We start from the raw sequence: 20,217 nt of genomic DNA, 5'->3' as shown, positions 1-20,217 counted from the left end.
CATTTGCATGTGTTACCTCTCTCTCTCTCTCTCTCTTTACTTTCTCTGTTGATGCCACAGAATTTGCATATTCCTGCCACTGCTGCTCTCCCTCCTCATACTCCTCCTTCACCGACTCGAAATGCATTAATCAAACTGTTAAATAAGAAATTGGAATTGATTCCTAGCCAAAGCAAATGTTCAATATTATTCCATTCCATTTCAATTTTTTTTTATTCGTTGCCAACAGGGTAACGGCTGCATGAATCGTGCAACCTATTGCAGTGGCAACATCATTTATACTCGCCCCTGACGGTGGAACGCCGGACGGGCGTGGCAACACCTGACAAAAGATGCAACTTGGAGAGACATTTTTTTAGTTCGTGTATGTCGGACAGGCGGTCAGGGGGCAGGAGTTGTTCCTCTCAATGTTGCAACAACGACAGCAACAACAATCGCTTATCGCTCTGCGAAATGGACTTCGATTGATTTTTGCTTCTTTTTTTCCTTGCCATGCTGCTGGCAACTTTGTGAAACTGCCATTCAGTTTTATTAGGTTGGGTTCGGGGCCAAAGGTGTGGGTGGAAACTACACCTGCAGTGAGAGTGAATAGTGTACGTACAACCAGACGGTGACAGAGGGATTGCGCAGCTCATTCCGCAGTCCGCAATCCACTGCCGAAAAATAAGAAACCATAAATATCGACAGTCAAAGGGATTCAGTTCGATTGGCAAATAAAACGAGACGTAAACCAAGAGAGCAACAATTTGAAAGCTAATTAAACTCGAATATTGTTGCAATTCTGTAAAGCACTAGAGGCAACAAAAAATGTTGATAAGTGAAGAACACCCAAACGAAAGACAGTCAGAGACAGAGAGGTGAGAAATTGTAAAATATACATTTTAAGACGCCACAAAACATCTAGCAGTGGTCATAATATTTTTAAATGGAATATACGAGTATATCTGGGCATACAGATTGGTGTCGGGTTTGCCGATTGTCGAGTGGCTCCTCCTCTTTCCTAACCGTCTTTCTACTTGTCTTTTCCCCCTCTCCCACTCCCTCTTCCTCGTGCTGGTAATGCGCTAATTAAAATGCCTGAGAAGAAGGAAGGAAAAAACGAGAGCATTTTCTTCGGCTTCTGCAATGGAATGCGAATGCGAATGCAAGCTGCGGCGGCCGTCTCGCCTCTCTAGCTCTCATGTGTGGATGGGTGTGCTTGGTAGTGTGGGTGTGTGTGTGTGTTTGTGTGGGGTCTTTATGGGGTCAGGGGTTATGGGTTGCCAAGGGATAAGCTTTTTGACTTGCCACTTATTAACTTGCCAAGCAATTATGGGCTGAAGATGGAGCCCCGAGAGCGGAAAGGAAAGCTGAGAAAAGATTTCTCTCCTATTTTTTTTTACTCTCTTTTTAGTATTTGGCTGTAGTTTCAGGTGGGGCTCCTATGAGTGGGATATTTCCTTTCCTTTAGCCTGGTTTCGACTATCCTTATCCTTATCCTTATCCTGCTTAGATGCTTGTCCCATCCCCCCCCTGTCTCAGTTCCTGTCCCTGCTTCCCTCTGGTCTGCCGTCGCCGCCAAAGTGCCCCGAGTGCGAGTATATTTCGATGCTTTCTCTGTAATTGCTCAGAGCTCTGGGCTCTCTCTCCTGCCTGGCTCTTGCAGGCTTCTTTTGCTGCCAGGGGACAGGAGCCGGAAGTCATCTTACACACACACACACACACACACCCAAACACTAGCACATGAGACATGGGAGTGCGAGAGTGTGTGTGCTCTTAATAGGTAACAAGTTGCAAAAAGGCAGACAACGTCCGACCATCTCTCTTTCTGACGACTGACTGCCATTATCTGCATCTGCACGCGTAAACTTCGTTTGCACCAAAAAAAAGCCAACAAACGAAAGAAGAAAGAAAAGAAGCAGTAAGAAAGATGAAACGATGGAAGTGGATGTGGATGTGGAAAAGAGGGGGCAAAAGCAGTTCGGAGGGGGCACAGAAGGGTGTTGCAAAAAGAGGTAACTGCTTGCATCATTCAGCGGAACAAGAAGTCATTTCTTTTAAGCTCAGGCGGAGGCACTTTGCCGTGCCGCATTTTGAACTCTCTTCCCCTCGCTCTACTCCTTCTACCCATTTTTCACAGTTGGAGAGATAACTGCTACGCACAGTGGGACAAAGTCTGATGGTGAGCATCACTCTAGATGGGTTATGGTTTTGGTTCTCGGGATAATTGATTTACTAATTGTTGATTGGGATAATGAACATGTTCAAGTTATAATTGAGAGAGTCTTTATAGCAACCTAGTTTGATCTTTACGAGTATATCTTGGATTTATTTTAATTTGCATTCACTTTTTGCAGAAATCTGTAGACATGACATCCAAGCAGTTATTGTTTAACAGCGCTTTTTTATCCCATTGAAGCCACGATAGATTTTAAGGAATTTACCAACCATTGAGCAATCAATCCTTTCTTACGTTTATTATACCCGGTACTCGAAGAGTAAATAGGGTATATTGTATTTGTGCGGATAACGGTTGTATGTAACGCACAGAAGGAAACGTTTCCGACCCCATAAAGTATATATATTCTTGATCAGCATCAATAGCCGAGTCGATTGAGCCATGTCTGTCTGTCCGTCTGTCCGTCTGTCCGTCTGTCCGTCCGTCCGTCTGTCCGTCTTGTTTGTCGGCTAGTTCTCAGAGACTATAAGAGCTAGAGCCACCAAATTTTGGCACCAGACTGCTGTATGCTCACACTGAAACCAGTGTATTTCAAAAATGATCCCCGCCCCCTTCCGCCCCCGCAAAAGGGCGAAAACCTCCCAAATCTACAATTTTAAAGATAACAGAAAACTAAAAACGCCATTCCGTAGGGAATGACCATATCTATCAGATCACCAAATTGGGATCCGATTGGATCATTATTATAGCCACAATGGAGAAATTAATTTTCAGTGGCCAAACCCACCCCGTCCCGCAGCATTTACACTCTGCTTCGCGCTGTTTATGGCCTGGCCCCTGACACGTCACTGCCTCTGCCGCTGCCTCTGCCTCTGCCGCTGCCTCTGCCGCGACTCTGCAGTGTGTGTTTCTAGGGGAGGGTGGCGAGCTAAAGGAGCGTGTTGGCGTGAGTAGTGTTGTTGATGTAGATGACAGATGAAGAAAAAATGCAAAATTTGACAAATAACCGCTAAAGTGCAGATGTAGTACTGAGTGCCGGGTATAAAAGTTGTGACGCGTAAGAAGCGTCTCACACGTCCCTTCTCGTTTTATATAGTTTTAAGCCTCTCATATTGCTGGCTGACGGTTCCCCAACGGCTCTCCATGGAGTCACGGTCCTTGCTTATACCTAAATATATGTACATATGTACATATACATATGTACGTATATGTATATGTTTGTACGTAACGCTACACTTACCTACTTTCGGTAACGCCTCTGCGCCTCCGCTTCGTTCCATTCCGCACCTTTACTCGCATCTCGGAGTCTCCACGGAGTCCGCTTTTCGTTTCATTTTTGGTTTCATTTCCTCGGCTTACTTTCTTCTTTCCTTCCGTGATGCGTTCAGCCCTATCCACCGTACCACCGTTTCTCTCCCCCCTCTCTGGCACAATTCTAATGGGAATTTACAATTTTTCACCAAAAAGCAAAAGCAAAGCTGCGCCTTACGTCCGACATGCCCGCTTCATGCCACTGCTTTTGCCGCGTTGTTTCTTGCATAAAATGAAATTGTATTGCATTTTCCTTTTTCATTTTCGCTCTTTTTGTTGTTGATGTAGTTGTTGCTGCTTTATGGCTGGACACAGAATGGCTGCCTCAGCAGCAACAGCAGAAGAAGGCACAGGAGCTTGAGCAGGAGCGGGTGCGGGTGCGGGTGCGGGTGTAGCCGCCACAGTAGAGTTACTGCTACTCCAGTTGGAAGCTGTGTCCGTTATTTCGAGTCCGTTACTCTTACGCGAGAGGGTATCAAGATTATGAGCAGCTTCTTGCAGGCTCCAAGAAGGAAAGAGACACCATAAAGTATGGCTCCATGTGTTTTGAGCAGATCATTCGGCGCAGCTCCGCTCAAAATTTCCATTCCACCAAAAGGGTATTTGCAGCTTCGGTTGTAAGGGACGGGCCAGGGGCCTTTAGTTTCTTTTCCAGTCTTGGGCTTGGCGTTTTTATGTCCATTTTCTCCTCCACTCTCCAGTGGAACACAATAGAAAATCGCGAGAGCAACATGAAAATTTATGATGCATTTATTTTGCTGCTGCTGCTGCTGCTGCTGCTCGTGTTGCACTATGAGCACTCCACTCCCGCCACTCCACCACACCCCTTGGCAGTACAGTACTCCCTCGCTTAAGTCGTTTTTGTGCCATGCTTTCAAATTATTGCAAAACTTAAGTGAAATTTATATAATTGTAATGGAATTTATATTAGATTTCCCTTCCACTGCAAACTGACAAATGGATCGCCACTCCCTTGCCCATTGCCTCGCTTCAAAAGAGAGAGAGAGAGAGCGAGAGAGAGAAAGGAAGAGAGAATAGAGAATTGTCATCGTCAACGTCTTGGTCTCGTTTCCCTTTTTATTTTGTTACTTGGCTACGAATCTGTGACACAGATTTCGTTATATTTATTTCGATTACTTAAGCTCAAGAATCATACAAATAGTTGAATGAAACACAGACAGACAGACAGAAAAGAAGGGAGTACCAGACAGGAAGGAAAGGGAGTTGGGAAAATGCTCTGACAATGGTGGAAACTTTCGAAAGTTGAACAAATCTAAAGAGAAAACGATTTCCCTAGCCTTAAAAGTGTTTTGTTTCAAAAATAAAAATAATTAAATGATTAAATGAAATTTGTAAAGCCCAAAAAGGGTATTCAGGAAAGCAAACCAAATAGAATAGATGGAGGAGTCCTGCCTTTTAAATCATTAAATCATTTAAGGAAACAAAAGATCCGGAGCAACGGTAAGTCGGAGAAAATAAAATAAAATAAAAGGAGTAGAGAGTAGATCGGAGTTACCCAGGGGGACTCTCCATTTATATTGTTTGTTTAAAAGTAAAAGAAACTCGGAGGATAATTGAAGTATTTCATAATTCTGATTAGACAGATTTGTGAGTGCAAGTGGATCCCCTGAAATCGACCAGTAGCAGTAAAACATCCTACAACTCTTTGTGGCTTTTCCCTGCAGAATCGAAGATTGAAGAAAAACTGCAAGAAGAAAAGTGTTCGAAAGTGGCTCACAACATACGAGCCCCCACACACTCAGCCCATAAGTTGTTCATACAATCGTTAACTGATTGAGAGAGGAGAGAGTCTTCGTCTCCTGCTGTTTGAGATGTTTTCTTTTTCTAGCCATTTCCTTTGTCTCTTTTTCTTTGCTTTGTGTGCGTGTGTTTGTGCTGGGAAAAATGTGAGCAAATAGTTTTCCGCTTGCCGCCGCATACAATACAATAGAATGAGGAGGGCATTTGTTGGATGGGGGCGAGGACGAGGACGAGGCATTCTTTATCAATTTTATCAGTGAAATATATTTCCGAAACATTTGCCATTATATTTGCATTAGTAGCCACAGCTTCCGGACCGGGTCCTGCCCCTTTCTACCACCACGCTCTAGCCCACGCTTAACCCATGGGAGTGTGCTCCTGGCATTCCAGGAATTCTTGGGACACGCCAGTTCGACGCCTATGAAAAGTAGCAAGGCAAAAGGAGTAAATGGGAACGGGGCACTACGACTAAACTCACACACACATATGTACTTAAATTCTTACATATACGTATGTATGTATATATTCCCTGCTTTATATTTCCCTCGAATTGCTCTCGGCTTTGGTCTTGGTTTTTGCTCTATTCCCAGGCGGAAACTGCTTATCACACATTTCCACAAACCAAATACAATACAGGAATCCCCCCACAGAGAGAGAGAGAGAAAAAAAGATATAGTACTACAGACTGTGGAGTGCCACTGTGATGGGCAGGGGCTATGCGATGCTATGTGTAGTGTGGGTGCGGTGGGGGGGATTGGTAAAGTAATAGCCCAAGCGAACAAAGAATGATGCGTAGACATGATTTCCGTGCGGTTGATTTCTCTCTCTCCTCTCCTATTTTGCTGTCTCTCGATGTTTTTCCCACTGCACACTGCTTCAGCGGAAATTGTTAACCGCAAAAATTTCCATAAATCTTTAACGACATGGGGTGGCAGCCCAGTAAGCTTTTTTTTACATACTTTTTGATCGGCTGAGATATTTATTTATTGCAGCTCCCATTGGGTTATCCCATTGCAGGGTATTCGAGGGTACTTTCTTGTTTTTTTTTTTGAAGATCTTCCTAATGTGGCTTCTAGTATAAGGTTTATACTTTTTATAGATAGACAAGGTTTCCCCTAAAATGTGGTTTCTAGTTGTTGATTAAAGCGTTTCCCACTCAAGATTCCTACTCTTAGGGCTACTCTGTTTTGTTTAAAATTCCTTCCATTAAAGTTTCTTACCCTTAAGCTATTTAGCCTGAAAGTTCCTGCCGTTTAAAATTCCTTTCTCTAATGGTTTTTCCCTCCATTAGTTTCTTCTTTCTGTGTGTTTTTCCACTGCTCGTATTGTTTCCATTGCATCCGTTCTATTCCCTGGTTTTCCTTGCTTTTTTTGCCCCAGTGTTTCCATGAAAGAGAGAGAAGAAAGGAAGTAAAGTGCCCGGCAGGGAAACTATTTGCTTGGGGGATTTAGTTTCTGTTACCTTTTGTGCGTATAGAGCGTTATCTACATGATTTTGCATGCCCAGCGCTCTCAATCAGGATGAGAAATAGAGAACCCAAGCAAACAGAGAGCAGAGCAGAGAGAAAGAGTGAGTCCACTCTGACACCAACTTAGGACTCAAGTGGCAAGGTTGGCAAGGTTCCATTCCTCTGCGTATCGCACACTGTGTGGCAGCATCACAGTATCGCGGCAGTCTAAGTTGTCTGTCGTTGTCTAAGCTGCTGCCAGAAGCTGCCCCCAAGTAGCATGTAATTCATCTTATTCCCCAAAGACAACCCAGCGACAAAGGAGACACGGACGCTTGAGCTTACAATTCCGGCGGGTAAATTGCTCGCGCAGATGCCACCCGACGTGGCAGAGATGGATCCGGAGAAAACCCGGAAGCGAAGGCGTAGGCGGCGGCTGTGAAGGCGAAGGCACAGTCAGGCAAAGGCGTTGCTGTCGTCGCGTTGTGCGTGTCTCCGTTGGGACATAAATGCCATTTGGCCCCCCCAAAAAACATCTCCTGGGCAAGAGGCAGAGTTCTGGTGAGAGGTTGAGTCGAGGCACGCGCCTCATTACGTGTCGAGTTCTGCACTCTGCCTCTGCCTCTACCTCCCATCTTCCCCAATCTCTTTTTGACGCATAAAATGCGTAATGAATTTTAGATTTCATTTCAATGGCACAGAAAGAAGTTATGGCCACAGGCTCATCAGGGGGCTTTCGGATTTGCTTTGGACATGCCCTGTCATTCTCCTTCCCCGCATCCTCTTGCTCTGCGCCGCCACGGAAAAGGAACGAACACTTTTATTTGCCCGTTAAGTGCGTGAGGAGCAACCGCAAAGCGTTTAGTCCAATGGGCTGCAAATAGTTTTAGATGATCCTAAACAGAGTGTCATACCAGACTACCCCTACAATCGTTACAAGTGGTGAACGCAGTGGAATAAAAAACAGAGTGAGAGCAGAGGAACAGGAGAAACACACGTTCCTCAAAACCTAGAGAAAATCAATCACTGAAAACCACATCGAGAGGTGCAAGTGCAAGGAGAAATGTTTTATGGTTAATTTCGAGAGTGTAAAGCCATAGGGTACAGTAATAAAAAAAAAAAAATAAGTAAAGGAAACAAAATGATCGTCACTGAGAAAAATAAACGAGCATTTGCGAAAAAGAAAGTATAAACTGTAAAGCAAACATAAAACAAACATATATTTTTACTTGCCTTTTTACATTCTTCTTTTCCTCTTTGCGCTTCTTCTTTTCGCATGTGTCGTGAAGCACTTATTGTCCTCTTCACACACATGCATACGTAACCCGCGCGACGATACGACGAAACGAACGAAACGAAATAAATGTAACGGGATCGAGCGAGAGATTCTAATAAGAGCACAGATTTTGAGCACATTAATTTAGGGTGAGGCGTTGGGACGGAAGTTCGTACGCACACACTCAACGAGAGAGAGTCAGAATAGCACGAATTGGGTTGCCTCACCCTATTAGGGGACACTTGAAATGAGAGCGCTGACACTCGCTCTTTGCTTTTAGCGCCTCTTCTCTTTTCTTGCGCTTTTATATGATTGCATGGTAAAGGGAGGGGACAACTTCGCGCCTTTTTTGGCACATTTTCACACACACACATTGCAAGCCCTTGGTGCAAATTTGGAACATTATTGCTCTATCTACGTACATACATTTGTACGAAAAAAAAAACACTTTTAACACTTCACTTTCACATATTGCCGCATATTTCCAACGCCGATCTGCTTTTAGCCTTGTTGTGCTCCTCCGCAATTGATCTCGCATTTTTTGCCCATTAAATGCTCAACCATTTCACCATATTTCACTAACACACTTCTCTTTCACATATTTCACAATTGATCTCGCATTTTTTGTCCACAAAATGTTCAACCATTTCACCATATTTCACTGCACTTCACTAACACACACTTCACTTTCACATATTGTCGTATATTTCGCATATGATCTCGCATTTTTTGTCCACAAAATGTTCAACCATTGCACCACATTTTATTTCACTTCACTAACACACACTTCACTTTCACATATTGCCGCATATTTCCATCGACGATCTGCTTCTAGCCTCGCTGCTGTGCTCCTCCGCAAATGATCTTGATTTTTTTATTGATTTCACTAACACACACTTGTTGTTGTTGTACACAACACATGCTGCACATACTGCACGATACTTTTTCCCGTTTAGTTTCCCGAATTTTCCCGTATTTTCCCGATTTTACCCGATTTTTTCGATTTTTCGCGGACCGAATCCGTACCGGACCGAACGCGCTGACAAATTTTTAACTACTGAGTGGGGATGAGGAAGCTGCAAAAGAAGTAAACTGCGTAGGTGTTGGTGGCTTAGGCCGCGCTCCCCTACTCTCAAATCACATATGCACATATATTGTGACGTGCACTTGGGCCACTGCTCTCTGGGATTTTGAGCTAACCGACCAGATCAGTGTAGGGTGAATCTACGTTTTTGCATGGGATTTGCGCTCTCTTTACATTTAGCTAATGAGGAAGTGAAGAGGAGAAAGAATAAGAAAACATTGAGAGCGAGAGAGCAAAGTAACGGCGAAACAATGCGAGACTGAGCTCTGGTCGTTCTTTTTGCTTTGTATGAGTGAATAGGAAAGACAATTGCATTCTTGGTGTTGGTGGCTTTTGACTCGCTCTCCAACCTGCAAATCGAATGCACATTTATTGTGTGAAGCAGTTTGACCTTCCGTCTCTGGAATTCAGTGCAAGCCGACTAAATCAGTGTATGGCGATTTCACATTTTTGGAACTCTCTTTGCATTTGACTGTGTAATTGTCAGTAAAAAAGGGAGAGAAGTAGAAGATGCGCTGCTGGAGTGCTGCTTTGTATCAAAATGAAATAAATCGTCTCGGAAAAGATTTCCTTCACTTGATCTCGATCGGAAAATGCTTAGAAAAGTTCGGAAATTGTTAAGGAAAATAAATTTAATATTTATTTTCCAGAAACCATCATAATGCGCCGTTTCTTTTTTTTGGTTCTATCTGGCTTTCGTTTGAGAGTGAGAGAGCAAAGTAACTGTAAAAACAACACAAGACTGGGCTCTCTCGTTCTTCTTTCCTTGTATGAGTGAATAGGAAAGGCAATTGGATTCTTGGTGTTGGTTGTTAAGACTCTCCATGCGCTTTGAAATTTATAGATCTAAAATGTTCGCTCCAATTACATATGTATGTACATTTGACTAATTGTTAGTAAAAAGGGGGGAGATGAAGAAGATGCGCTGGCTGGAGTGCTGGCTTGAATTCAAATTAAAGAAATTGTCCGGGAAAAGTTTTCGGTCACGAAATCTTGATCGGAAAATGCTTAGAAAAATGTGAAAATTGTAAAGGGAGTTTAAATTAAGAATTATGCCAGAACCAAAATTTTTTCATGTTGGTCTTTTCTTTTTTTCGGTTTTCTCTGCGTTTCTAGTGACAGCGTTGATGCTATGAGAGCGAGAGAGCAAAGTAACTGTAAAAACAACACAAGACTGGGCTCTCTCGTTCTTCTTTCCTTGTATGAGTGAATAGGAAAGGCAATTGGATTCTTGGTGTTGGTTGTTAAGACTCTCCATGCGCTTTGAAATCTATAGATCTAAAATGTTCGCTCCAATTACATATGTATGTACATTTGACTAATTGTTAGTAAAAAGGGGGGAGATGAAGAAGATGCGCTGGCTGGAGTGCTGGCTTGAATTCAAATTAAAGAAATTGTCCGGGAAAAGTTTTCGGTCACGAAATCTCGATCGGAAAATGCTTAGAAAATTGTGAAAATTGTAAAGGGAGTTAAAATTAAGAATTATGCCAAAACCAAAATTTTTTAATGTTTGTTTTTTCTTCTTTTTGGTTCTCTCTGCGTTTCTAGTGACAGCGTTGAAGCTGTGAGAGCGAGAGAGAACCAAAATGAAGAAAAGACCAACATGAAAACATGAAATCCAATTGCCTTTCCTATTCACTCATACAAGGAAAGAAGAATGATAGAGCCCAGTCTTGTGTTGTTTTTACAGTTACTTTGCTCTCTCGCTCTCACAGCTTCAATGCTGTCACTAGAAACGCAGAGAGAACCAAAAAGAAGAAAAGACCAACATGAAAAAATTTTGGTTCTGGCATAATTCTTAATTTAACTCCCTATACAATTTCCACATTTTTCTAAGCATTTTCCGATCAAGATCTCGTGACAGAAAACTTTTCCGGGACAATTTCTTTAATTTGAATTCAAGCCAGCACTCCAGCAGCGCATCTTCTTTTTTTTCTCTCCCCTTTTTACTGACAATTACACAGTCAAATGCAAAGAGAGTTCCAAAAATGTGAAATCGCCATACACTGATTTAGTCGGCTTGCACTGAATTCCAGAGACGGAAGGTCAAACTGCTTCACACAATAAATGTGCATTCGATTTGCAGGTTGGAGAGCGAGTCAAAAGCCACCAACACCAAGAATGCAATTGTCTTTCCTATTCACTCATACAAAGCAAAAAGAACGACCAGAGCTCAGTCTCGCATTGTTTCGCCGTTACTTTGCTCTCTCGCTCTCAATGTTTTCTTATTCTTTCTCCTCTTCACTTCCTCATTAGCTAAATGTAAAGAGAGCGCAAATCCCATGCAAAAACGTAGATTCACCCTACACTGATCTGGTCGGTTAGCTCAAAATCCCAGAGAGCAGTGGCCCAAGTGCACGTCACAATATATGTGCATATGTGATTTGAGAGTAGGGGAGCGCGGCCTAAGCCACCAACACCTACGCAGTTTACTTCTTTTGCAGCTTCCTCATCCCCACTCAGTAGTTAACAATTTGTCAGCGCGTTCGGTCCGGTACGGATTCGGTCCGCGAAATATCGAAAAAATCGGGTAAAATCGGGAAAATACGGGAAAATTCGGGAAACTAAACGGGAAAAAGTATCGTGCAGTATGTGCAGCATGTGTTGTGTACAACAACAAGTGTGTGTTAGTGAAATCAATAAAAAATCAAGATCATTTGCGGAGGAGCACAGCAGCGAGGCTAGAAGCAGATCGTCGATGGAAATATGCGGCAATATGTGAAAGTGAAGTGTGTGTTAGTGAAGTGAAATAAAATGTGGTGCAATGGTTGAACATTTTGTGGACAAAAAATGCGAGATCATATGCGAAATATACGACAATATGTGAAAGTGAAGTGTGTGTTAGTGAAGTGCAGTGAAATATGGTGAAATGGTTGAACATTTTGTGGACAAAAATGCGAGATCAATTGTGAAATATGTGAAAGAGAAGTGTGTTAGTGAAATATGGTGAAATGGTTGAGCATTTAATGGGCAAAAAATGCGAGATCAATTGCGGAGGAGCACAACAAGGCTAAAAGCAGATCGGCGTTGGAAATATGCGGCAATATGTGAAAGTGAAGTGTTAAAAGTTTTTTTTTTTTTTCGTACAAATGTATGTACGTAGATAGAGCAATAATGTTCCAAATTTGCACCAAGGGCTTGCAATGTGTGTGTGTGAAAATGTGCCAAAAAAGGCGCGAAGTTGTCCCCTCCCTTTACCGTGCAATCATATAAAAGCGCAAGAAAAGAGAAGAGGCGCTAAAAGCAAAGAGCGAGTGTCAGCGCTCTCATTTCAAGTGTCCCCTAATAGGGTGAGGCAACCCAATTCGTGCTATTCTGACTCTCTCGTTGAGTGTGTGCGTACGAACTTCCGTCCCAACGCCTCACCCTAAATTAATGTGCCCAAAATCTGTGCTCTTATTAGAATCTCTCGCTCGATCCCGTTACATTTATTTCGTTTCGTTCGTTTCGTCGTATCGTCGCGCGGGTTACGTATGCATGTGTGTGAAGAGGACAATAAGTGCTTCACGACACATGCGAAAAGAAGAAGCGCAAAGAGGAAAAGAAGAATGTAAAAAGGCAAGTAAAAATATATGTTTTATGTTTGCTTTACAGTTTATACTTTCTTTTTCGCAAATGCTCGTATATTTTTCTCAGTGACGATCATTTTTTTCCTTTACTTATTTTTTTTTTATTACAGTACCCTATGGCTTTACACTCTCGAAATTAACCATAAAACATTTCTCCTTGCACTTGCACCTCTCGATAAGTGAGTGTGGGTGCGCGCAAAGGCAGTTTTTAATTAACGTGATTAAATTCGCTTTCATCCTCCCATTCCCTGGCTCTCCTTGCACAATTTTTATACCCGGTATTCGAAGAGGAAATAGGGTATATTGTATATGTGCACAAAGTGGATCACGAGATCTTGATAGGAAAATGCTTAGAAAAATGTGGAAATTGTAAAGGGAGTTAGATTAAGAATTATGCCAGAACCAAAATGTTTTCATGTTGGTCTTTTCTTCTTTTTGGTTCTCTCTGCGTTTCTAGTGACAGCGTTGAAGCTGTGAGAGCGAGAGAGCAAAGTAACTGTAAAAACAACACAAGACTGGGCTCTATCGTTCTTCTTTCCTTGTATGAGTGAATAGGAAAGGCAATTGGATTCTTGGTGTTGGTGGATTATGACTCGCTCTCCTTCTTGCAAATCGGATGCACATTTCATAATGAAACGAGCAAGAATGCAATTAATACGTCCCTTCTCGTTTTTTTCAAAGCTCAAAAGAGTTTTCTCTCCTGCTAAAGAATAGTTTTCTAATCGCTTCAATGTTTCCACGTGACTAACTTTCTGTCACACCGAGCTGGAAATAAGTGAAACGCAATAAGGCAGGACAACTTGTCTGTCCTGTCCGGCAAACGCTAAACGGCGTATAATGGAATGAAGCCCCGTCGTCGATAACTCAGGGAAGACCAGCCCTGGCTTGGCTTATTTATCGCTACTTGGTCGAAAGTTATCGATCAATTAAAGTTACATTTGCATGCCAGGCGACACATTTGTCACCGAAAACAGGCAGAGTGAGAGACGGAAGAGGCGCTATCTCTGCCGCTTTGAGCTTTGCTCTTGAACCGGAGCCGGAGCCGAACGGAACGACTAGCCAGCCACCTCCCTGAAGGGAAAACTTAACTATTCAAACAGCATTGAGCATAATTTTTCATTCAGGGTCGTTGGCATGGGCTTGGTTGGGTTTTTGGTTTTGGTTTTTGGCTCCGAAAAGTGCTGCGACGATGCGGCTTCTTTTTTATTATCTTCTGCAGAGCAGACAGAGCAACACCGACCCGCCCTTCCCGTACCTACCCACCATCTGGGATCCATTCCGACCGCCTGTGGTCCAAACTGCAAACATAATTTTTCTTGCTTCTAATGCCAGATAAACGCAGACATGAAGTAAAATACATGGTGGCCAGAGCGACAGCCAAAAAAGGAGGAGAGGAGACTCGGGAAAAGAGCATGAACGAACGAAGACGAAACCGAAAACCGAAGCCGAAACCGGGCAAAAAGTTCCTTAACCCCAGAGTGTGGCACCCAGTGTACCAGTAACAGTTCTGCTCCCAACCTTTCCTCCCATCATATTATTTTCAACATTTATTTGCCATGCGTAAATACAAAAAAAAATAGCAGAAATACATACATACATACATATATATTTATTTAGAGGGAGCAGGTTTTTTTTGTGCAATTTTCAAAGGCAAAAGTGGTAAAGTAAAATGGAAAATGGCTTTTCCCCACACACACACACACACACACACACACACACACACATATATACACACAGAGAGCACCGTCGAGTCATCCACCCCCCGACAGCCTCTCTCAATAATAAATGCAAAACTGCAACGGGCAAAGGAGAATTGCATTTTAGGTAAACATAGAGCCCTGGCCCATAGTGGCAGAATCCTGTAAGGGGGGTGTGGGCGGAAAGGGGAGTAGAAGCTGCTGGGTGAAGGTGGCAGAGTGATGCTGCGGGTTAAATGGGTGTGCTGGGGCGTGGGCATTGCGGGGTTAAGGCGGGGTCCTGGCGCTTGTCCAATTGACGTAAATCGTGCGCAAGTTTTGGCAGCCAAAATGACTGCGGCTAAAGGCATGGAGACGCGACAAAAAGAGAAAGAGAGAAGTGGAAAGGTCAGCAAACTTGCTGCATTTCTGGGATGCTATCAAAGTGATCGATGAACAACGAAAGTAAGGATTTGTACACGCTATAAATTTATCATCGGGCACTAGAGTAGTTTAAGCAGAGAGCTACAAGATTGATCTATACAAAGATCGAAATATGATAGATGAAATGACAAATAATCCAAGTAGGCTTTCAACCTTTTGAAGCATACAGCTAAAATACTTCCAAATCACCAACGTTTCGGAAAAAATTATTTACGAGGAAATCTACACAACGCTTTTGCCTTAGAATGGATCCGCAAGAGAACTCCGAGTTGGATAGAACGAACGCAGAGGAGCCTGCTCCATCGATGATGATTAAAATACGCATCGTTGAAAACGGCAGCACAGAAGTACCTGCCAGCTCTACGCGGACCATCCATGGCGGTAGTATCTTCCAATCTACCACCGTCATGGGTGACGGCACAGGGACCTGCAGCATCGACAGTGCTACTGCTAGTGCTTCCATCTCTTCGACCATTAATCAGACGACTGCATCAGAGCCAATGCCGATGCCACAACCCACACTGCGTCTCGTTCTGCGACGTCCCGACACGACCCGTCGGGTTAGCTTCCACGTTGATGTTGTCGACAACGAGAACATGAATCGTCGCAGATCCAAGTGCTGTTGCATCTACAACAAGCCGCACCCCTTCGGCGAGAGCTCCTCCGAAACGGATGACGAGTGCGAGCACTGTTTTGGGCATCCCGAGGTGCGGGCAGAGAATCGCCAAAGGAAGATGAAGGCCGCCTGTGGTTGCGGCTGTAGGGGAGGCCACACTCACTCGGATGCCACAGTGTTGGTGTCAGAAGAGCAAGAGACCTCAGGGTCCCAGCCAGAAGTGCAGCATCAGCAGAATGCTCCAGAATATCATTTGAAGACTCAAACATCTGCTCAGCAGACCGCTGATGATCCGGATGGGGAAGCCCAAGAAATGCCTGCAATCGTAGAGGAGCCAAGACTATTCGAATTTCCAGAGATCTCAGCAAAGCAGAAGCAACACAATGGGGAGGACACACTGTCCTAGTCTCCTCAAAACAAAAACTTCACTTTTGTTTAAATATTAAGAAAATTTAAGATTAAACACAAATTATTTCCCCCAATCATATTCTTCTCTTGCAAGTTTTACGCTCCATCAAGGCCATTCCAAAAGTTGTCCCGGGGGGGCAGCGTGCTGCAAAATGCTTTCCTGTTCCTGTCACTCAGTCATGGGGGCTGAAACCGCAGAAAAACACTGGCACACGCCCCCTCGAACAGTCACGCCTACGACCGTATGGCAATGGCGATATCCTTTCGAGTCCCCCATCCCCACGACCTCACCATCGTGGGTCTATTGATTGATTATGCGAACTGTCTGCGCGAACTTGTAACTAGATTAATGAACTTTTTGCCTGGATGCAGTGCATCCTGCTGCCACCGCATTATCCCTATATCCCCACTCCTACTCGTGCGTCATGCCACTCGTGTCTGCAGTTGTCGTGTGGCACAATCCCTGCGTAACATTTTGTGTCTCTGGCTCTTGGTCTTGCATCCATTGAGTGAGAAGTTTCGGTTGGCAACGATGCCATGATGTACCATATGGGGCAGGATTTGTGCAGTTTGTCCCCCCCCACTCCACTCTATTTCCAGCTGTTGGGTTGATGTGGTTGGTGTGTCGTCATGGCAGTCCCAAATTGCAGCTGGAGCTACTAAATGATGAAATGCTACATCAATAAGTCCCCTCAGAATGCTATTTTTCTATTCTTATTTATACCCAAAATATTTCCGATAGTTTTAGTTCCATGCTAAGCACTCTTCCTGCCATTCTTGTTGTTCCAATTTTCAGTAGCATCCAATAGAAAAATCCATCCAGTTGGCAGCACTCCGAATGGGTTACCAAATAAAGCTGCGGGGCTGTACCACAATAAGCAGTGGGGCTCTGCGGAAAATGGGGGCGACTCTACCGGGGACTATGACGAGGAGAAGGTTATGCAATTCCTGGCAAAAAGGGCGAAAAAAAAGCACAGAAAAAATGGAGCGAAATATTTCTGTTTTGGTTCTCTCTTCTCCTGTCAAACTTTGAACCCTTTTCGTGCTACACACAGAGAAAAGAGCATTCGAGTGGGTGCACATAGATTTAAAAATGTAATTTGATATATTTATTTTAAAGTGTTTTATATTTAGTTTAAAAATATGTTTAAAATACTCTTTGAAAACTTTATGTTCAACTGAAATTTAGTTATGTACATATGTATATTTTTCTACATATTTCTACATTTCTATTTAACTCGCATTTACGAACAGAAAATGATATATATTCACATGTGAAGAGCTCTGTGTGATCGTTTTCTCTGAGTGCATCTGTGTGTTGGGTGTGTGGCATCAGACCGCATTTCAATATGAATGTGTGAGTGTGTGTATTTGTATTTGTAAGTGGGAGTCACGTTAGTCGTTTTTTATGAGGTCTCTTGGCGCTTGATTCCGCGGCCCCAAACCGCATTTGAAGTGCTCGCCTCCGCAGCCAAAGGGAAAAAATACGCAAAAATAGGAAAGAGGAGGGGGGAGAGCGCGAAGATACAGATACAGATGCAGATACATTTTGCATAACTCATATGTGTATGTACTACAACTGGTTCTACCACACATAGATCCTATATGTGCCACGAGAATGGGGAGATGAATGGGGCGCTGGGATGGTTGGGATTTTTAAACTTGGTCAATGGGTCGACATCAACGAAGCTGAATGTTTCCTCCTCTTTTCACATTATTTACTTTCCATTTTTTGTGCTTCTGTTGCCAGTTGCCATTTGCTCTTTTCTCTGTCTTTATTTTTGGATGGGATGAAAATTGTGGCCGGCACTGGGCACATAGCCTTTGGAAAATTATTCCTTCTCCTTCATTGAATAAGTGGATGTTGATTTGCTTTCTTTGAACATGACACAAATATTAAGGACAGTTCTCGATTCGGTCAAAGGGGAACGCTAAGATATTTCAAGGGACACAACACACGAAAGTCTATTGTGAGAGGTTAAAATGAGTAAAAGCTTTGAAATTGCCAATAAATATCTAACATGTTTTCTATTTTCCATGAAAATCACTCTTGTTGTTGTAAAAACATATGTACATATACCTAACGAATTAAAGTCTGCCAATTACTGAGTAAAATTTGAACTTTGGAACTATCTTCAAGCCATCTCGAGTCTCAAGTCTCAAGTGCCACTTGTGGGCCACGAAATCAGGATTACCTTAAAGTCTAAGCTCACAAAAGCCAATGAAATTAGCTGTAAGTGTGTCCCCCTCCTTCCTTGGGACACTGTTTACCCAACCTAATTCGCACCTTTAAATCCAGAAATAATACGCACCTCCACAGATCTTGGAGCTCTCCTCAAGGGCTCTTTGGTTCGGCATTCACACAGTAAACTGGGAAATCCCTAGACTTCAATTCAATCACAGCCTGCAATTAAAATTGTAGCTTAAGGATGCCATCGGGCTGTGGCTGGGGCACGGAAGGGGGCTAAGGGCTGAGGATTTCGTTTTCTCCTGTTGGCCATAACACTCGAATAGCTTTGAGGTCAGCAATAAACAATTTGCGAGCAATTCCACAAAAATATTGTGGTCAAATGTGGGTAAAATGTGCCACAAGCAAGGGACCGAAACTCGAAGGACACGAAATGAACCACAATTAAAATGGAGAATGGGGGAATGTGGACGGGGGATGGGAATGTGGATGGGAGAAGCTTTACGTTTGGGTTCGGTTCCTCTGCCCCAGACACAAATAATGAGGCAAACCACAACAATTACAGCAAACAAACAAATCTGAAAAAATAAAAAAGCAATTGAGGAAAAGCTGGGAAAACACTCTGCCTCTCTATGTGTGCGTCCTGTGTGTGTGTCTGTCTGTCTCTGTATGTGTAAATGATGTAAAATGTGCCAAAGTGAATAATTTCTTTTTAATTTCCACTTAAGTGACTTTTAAATGTTTCACACAGCCAACAAAAAATAAATAAAAATAAAAATATACAAAAGAGAGTCAAAGGAGAGGGAGAACCTCAAAGAGAAAGCAAAAGTAATGTAAGGAAGCCAAGGTACTTATGGAAATGGGGGGAAAATGGGTGGGGAAATGGTTAACAAGGGAACGAGAAGGACTGTGAATGATGGAAGGTAGACGACACGTCACTTTGACGCTCTCTGGTGTTGAAAATTGGCAGCCCAAAGAGGGAAGAGGGTGCACAAAGGGTCAGAGTTGGGCAGTGGGGGAACTGGGCTGGGCTGAATGCTTTCTGTAGGCGTGGCACGTGTGGAATGAATCTGTTGACTGACAGGAGAATATATACTCAAGGGTTCAAGCTGTGGGGTTTTACTCGTTACTCGTTACTCGTTACACGTTTCTTTACTCGCTGTTCGTTCTGTGGTTGTTCTTTTCGTTCTTATTTCTCCGTGTCATCTCCACCTTTCTTTTGTGTATTTTATTTGTTTAGTATCTCTTTTTTTTTAGAATTGAATGAATTTCAATCAACTTTCTTCCACGTTTATCTCGCAAATTTTACGCGTCATTCTGGCACCTTTTCCCTTGGCACTCGTCTTGTTCTTTCATACTTTTCTGTATCGTTTATGTAATTGACTTCATTGCCAACAATCGATTCAAATACAAAAGCATTCAGAGCACACATAAAGGCAGCTCTTTGTACGGTGTCATACTCCCTCCCTCCATTTTCGTATTGCTTTTTGCATTTTCCTCTTCTTTTTTTCTTCTTATTTATGGCTCACATTTTGAAGGCTCTTCAACAATTTTTGAGCATCGAAATGAATCCCACTTGAGAACGCACAGAGAACAGAACGGAACAAAAAAAAGTGAATGTGATATGCAAATGGGGGAAAAAGCAGAATAAGGACAACAGTATAGCAAAAGCATTGACAGCTCAGAGTCAGGCTTGGGTTGTGGGTGGATGGTCCCGGTGCTGAGTCAGCAAACATTTTAGCGACCAGAAAAAAGCTGCATCAATGGATAGATGATGGGCGGAAAATGCTGCAAAGTGTTACAATACAATTCCAATTCATTTCGGTAAGCCATTTTGCATAGAAAAAAGTCAATGAACAAGCCGTTAAGTACCCGAAAGTATTTACATTTTCGTATACATATTACTGCTCGTGACACCATGGATTTCCAGAAGTCTCACACTACCGTTCTCACTCTCATTGATATAATTTTCCTCCTGAATATCATTAAATAAAGCAAAATAACCAACACATCCTCCTGCAATTAAGAGAACTTTATCCAAATATCCTGCCCTAACGTAAAAACAGAAGCCTGAATTCCTCAAAGAAAAAAGAAGACATGAAGGCAAAGCCGATAGCACAAATTTATGTATAATAATAAAGACAACAATAAAAATGGACTTCTCTGGTATATGTATGTGGGGGAGGCTTGAACTCTGTTGTCAGAGCGCCGCTCACCCCCTTTTGACCAATACAAATCATGTGAAGCAAAAAAAAACAGCAGCCACAACACACACACA

General features: G+C 42.9%; 1 protein-coding gene across 1 annotated transcript; it reads left to right on the top strand.

Annotated features, from left to right (window-relative positions):
* Positions 1-14,912: 14,912 nt before the first annotated feature.
* On the top strand, positions 14,913-15,749 carry LOC117903803 (type 1 phosphatases regulator ypi1). The gene has a single exon (XM_034816238.1). It carries the CDS (start codon positions 14,973-14,975, stop codon positions 15,747-15,749), a length of 777 nt encoding a protein of 258 aa, XP_034672129.1. The 5' UTR covers positions 14,913-14,972.
* Positions 15,750-20,217: the final 4,468 nt, after the last annotated feature.

This window comes from Drosophila subobscura, chromosome A (assembly GCF_008121235.1).
Source record: "Drosophila subobscura isolate 14011-0131.10 chromosome A, UCBerk_Dsub_1.0, whole genome shotgun sequence".
In the NCBI taxonomy this organism is placed as follows: domain Eukaryota; kingdom Metazoa; phylum Arthropoda; class Insecta; order Diptera; family Drosophilidae; genus Drosophila; species Drosophila subobscura.
The sequence above is the reverse complement of the archived record's forward strand: the minus strand, read 5'-3'. Positions and strand labels throughout refer to the sequence as shown.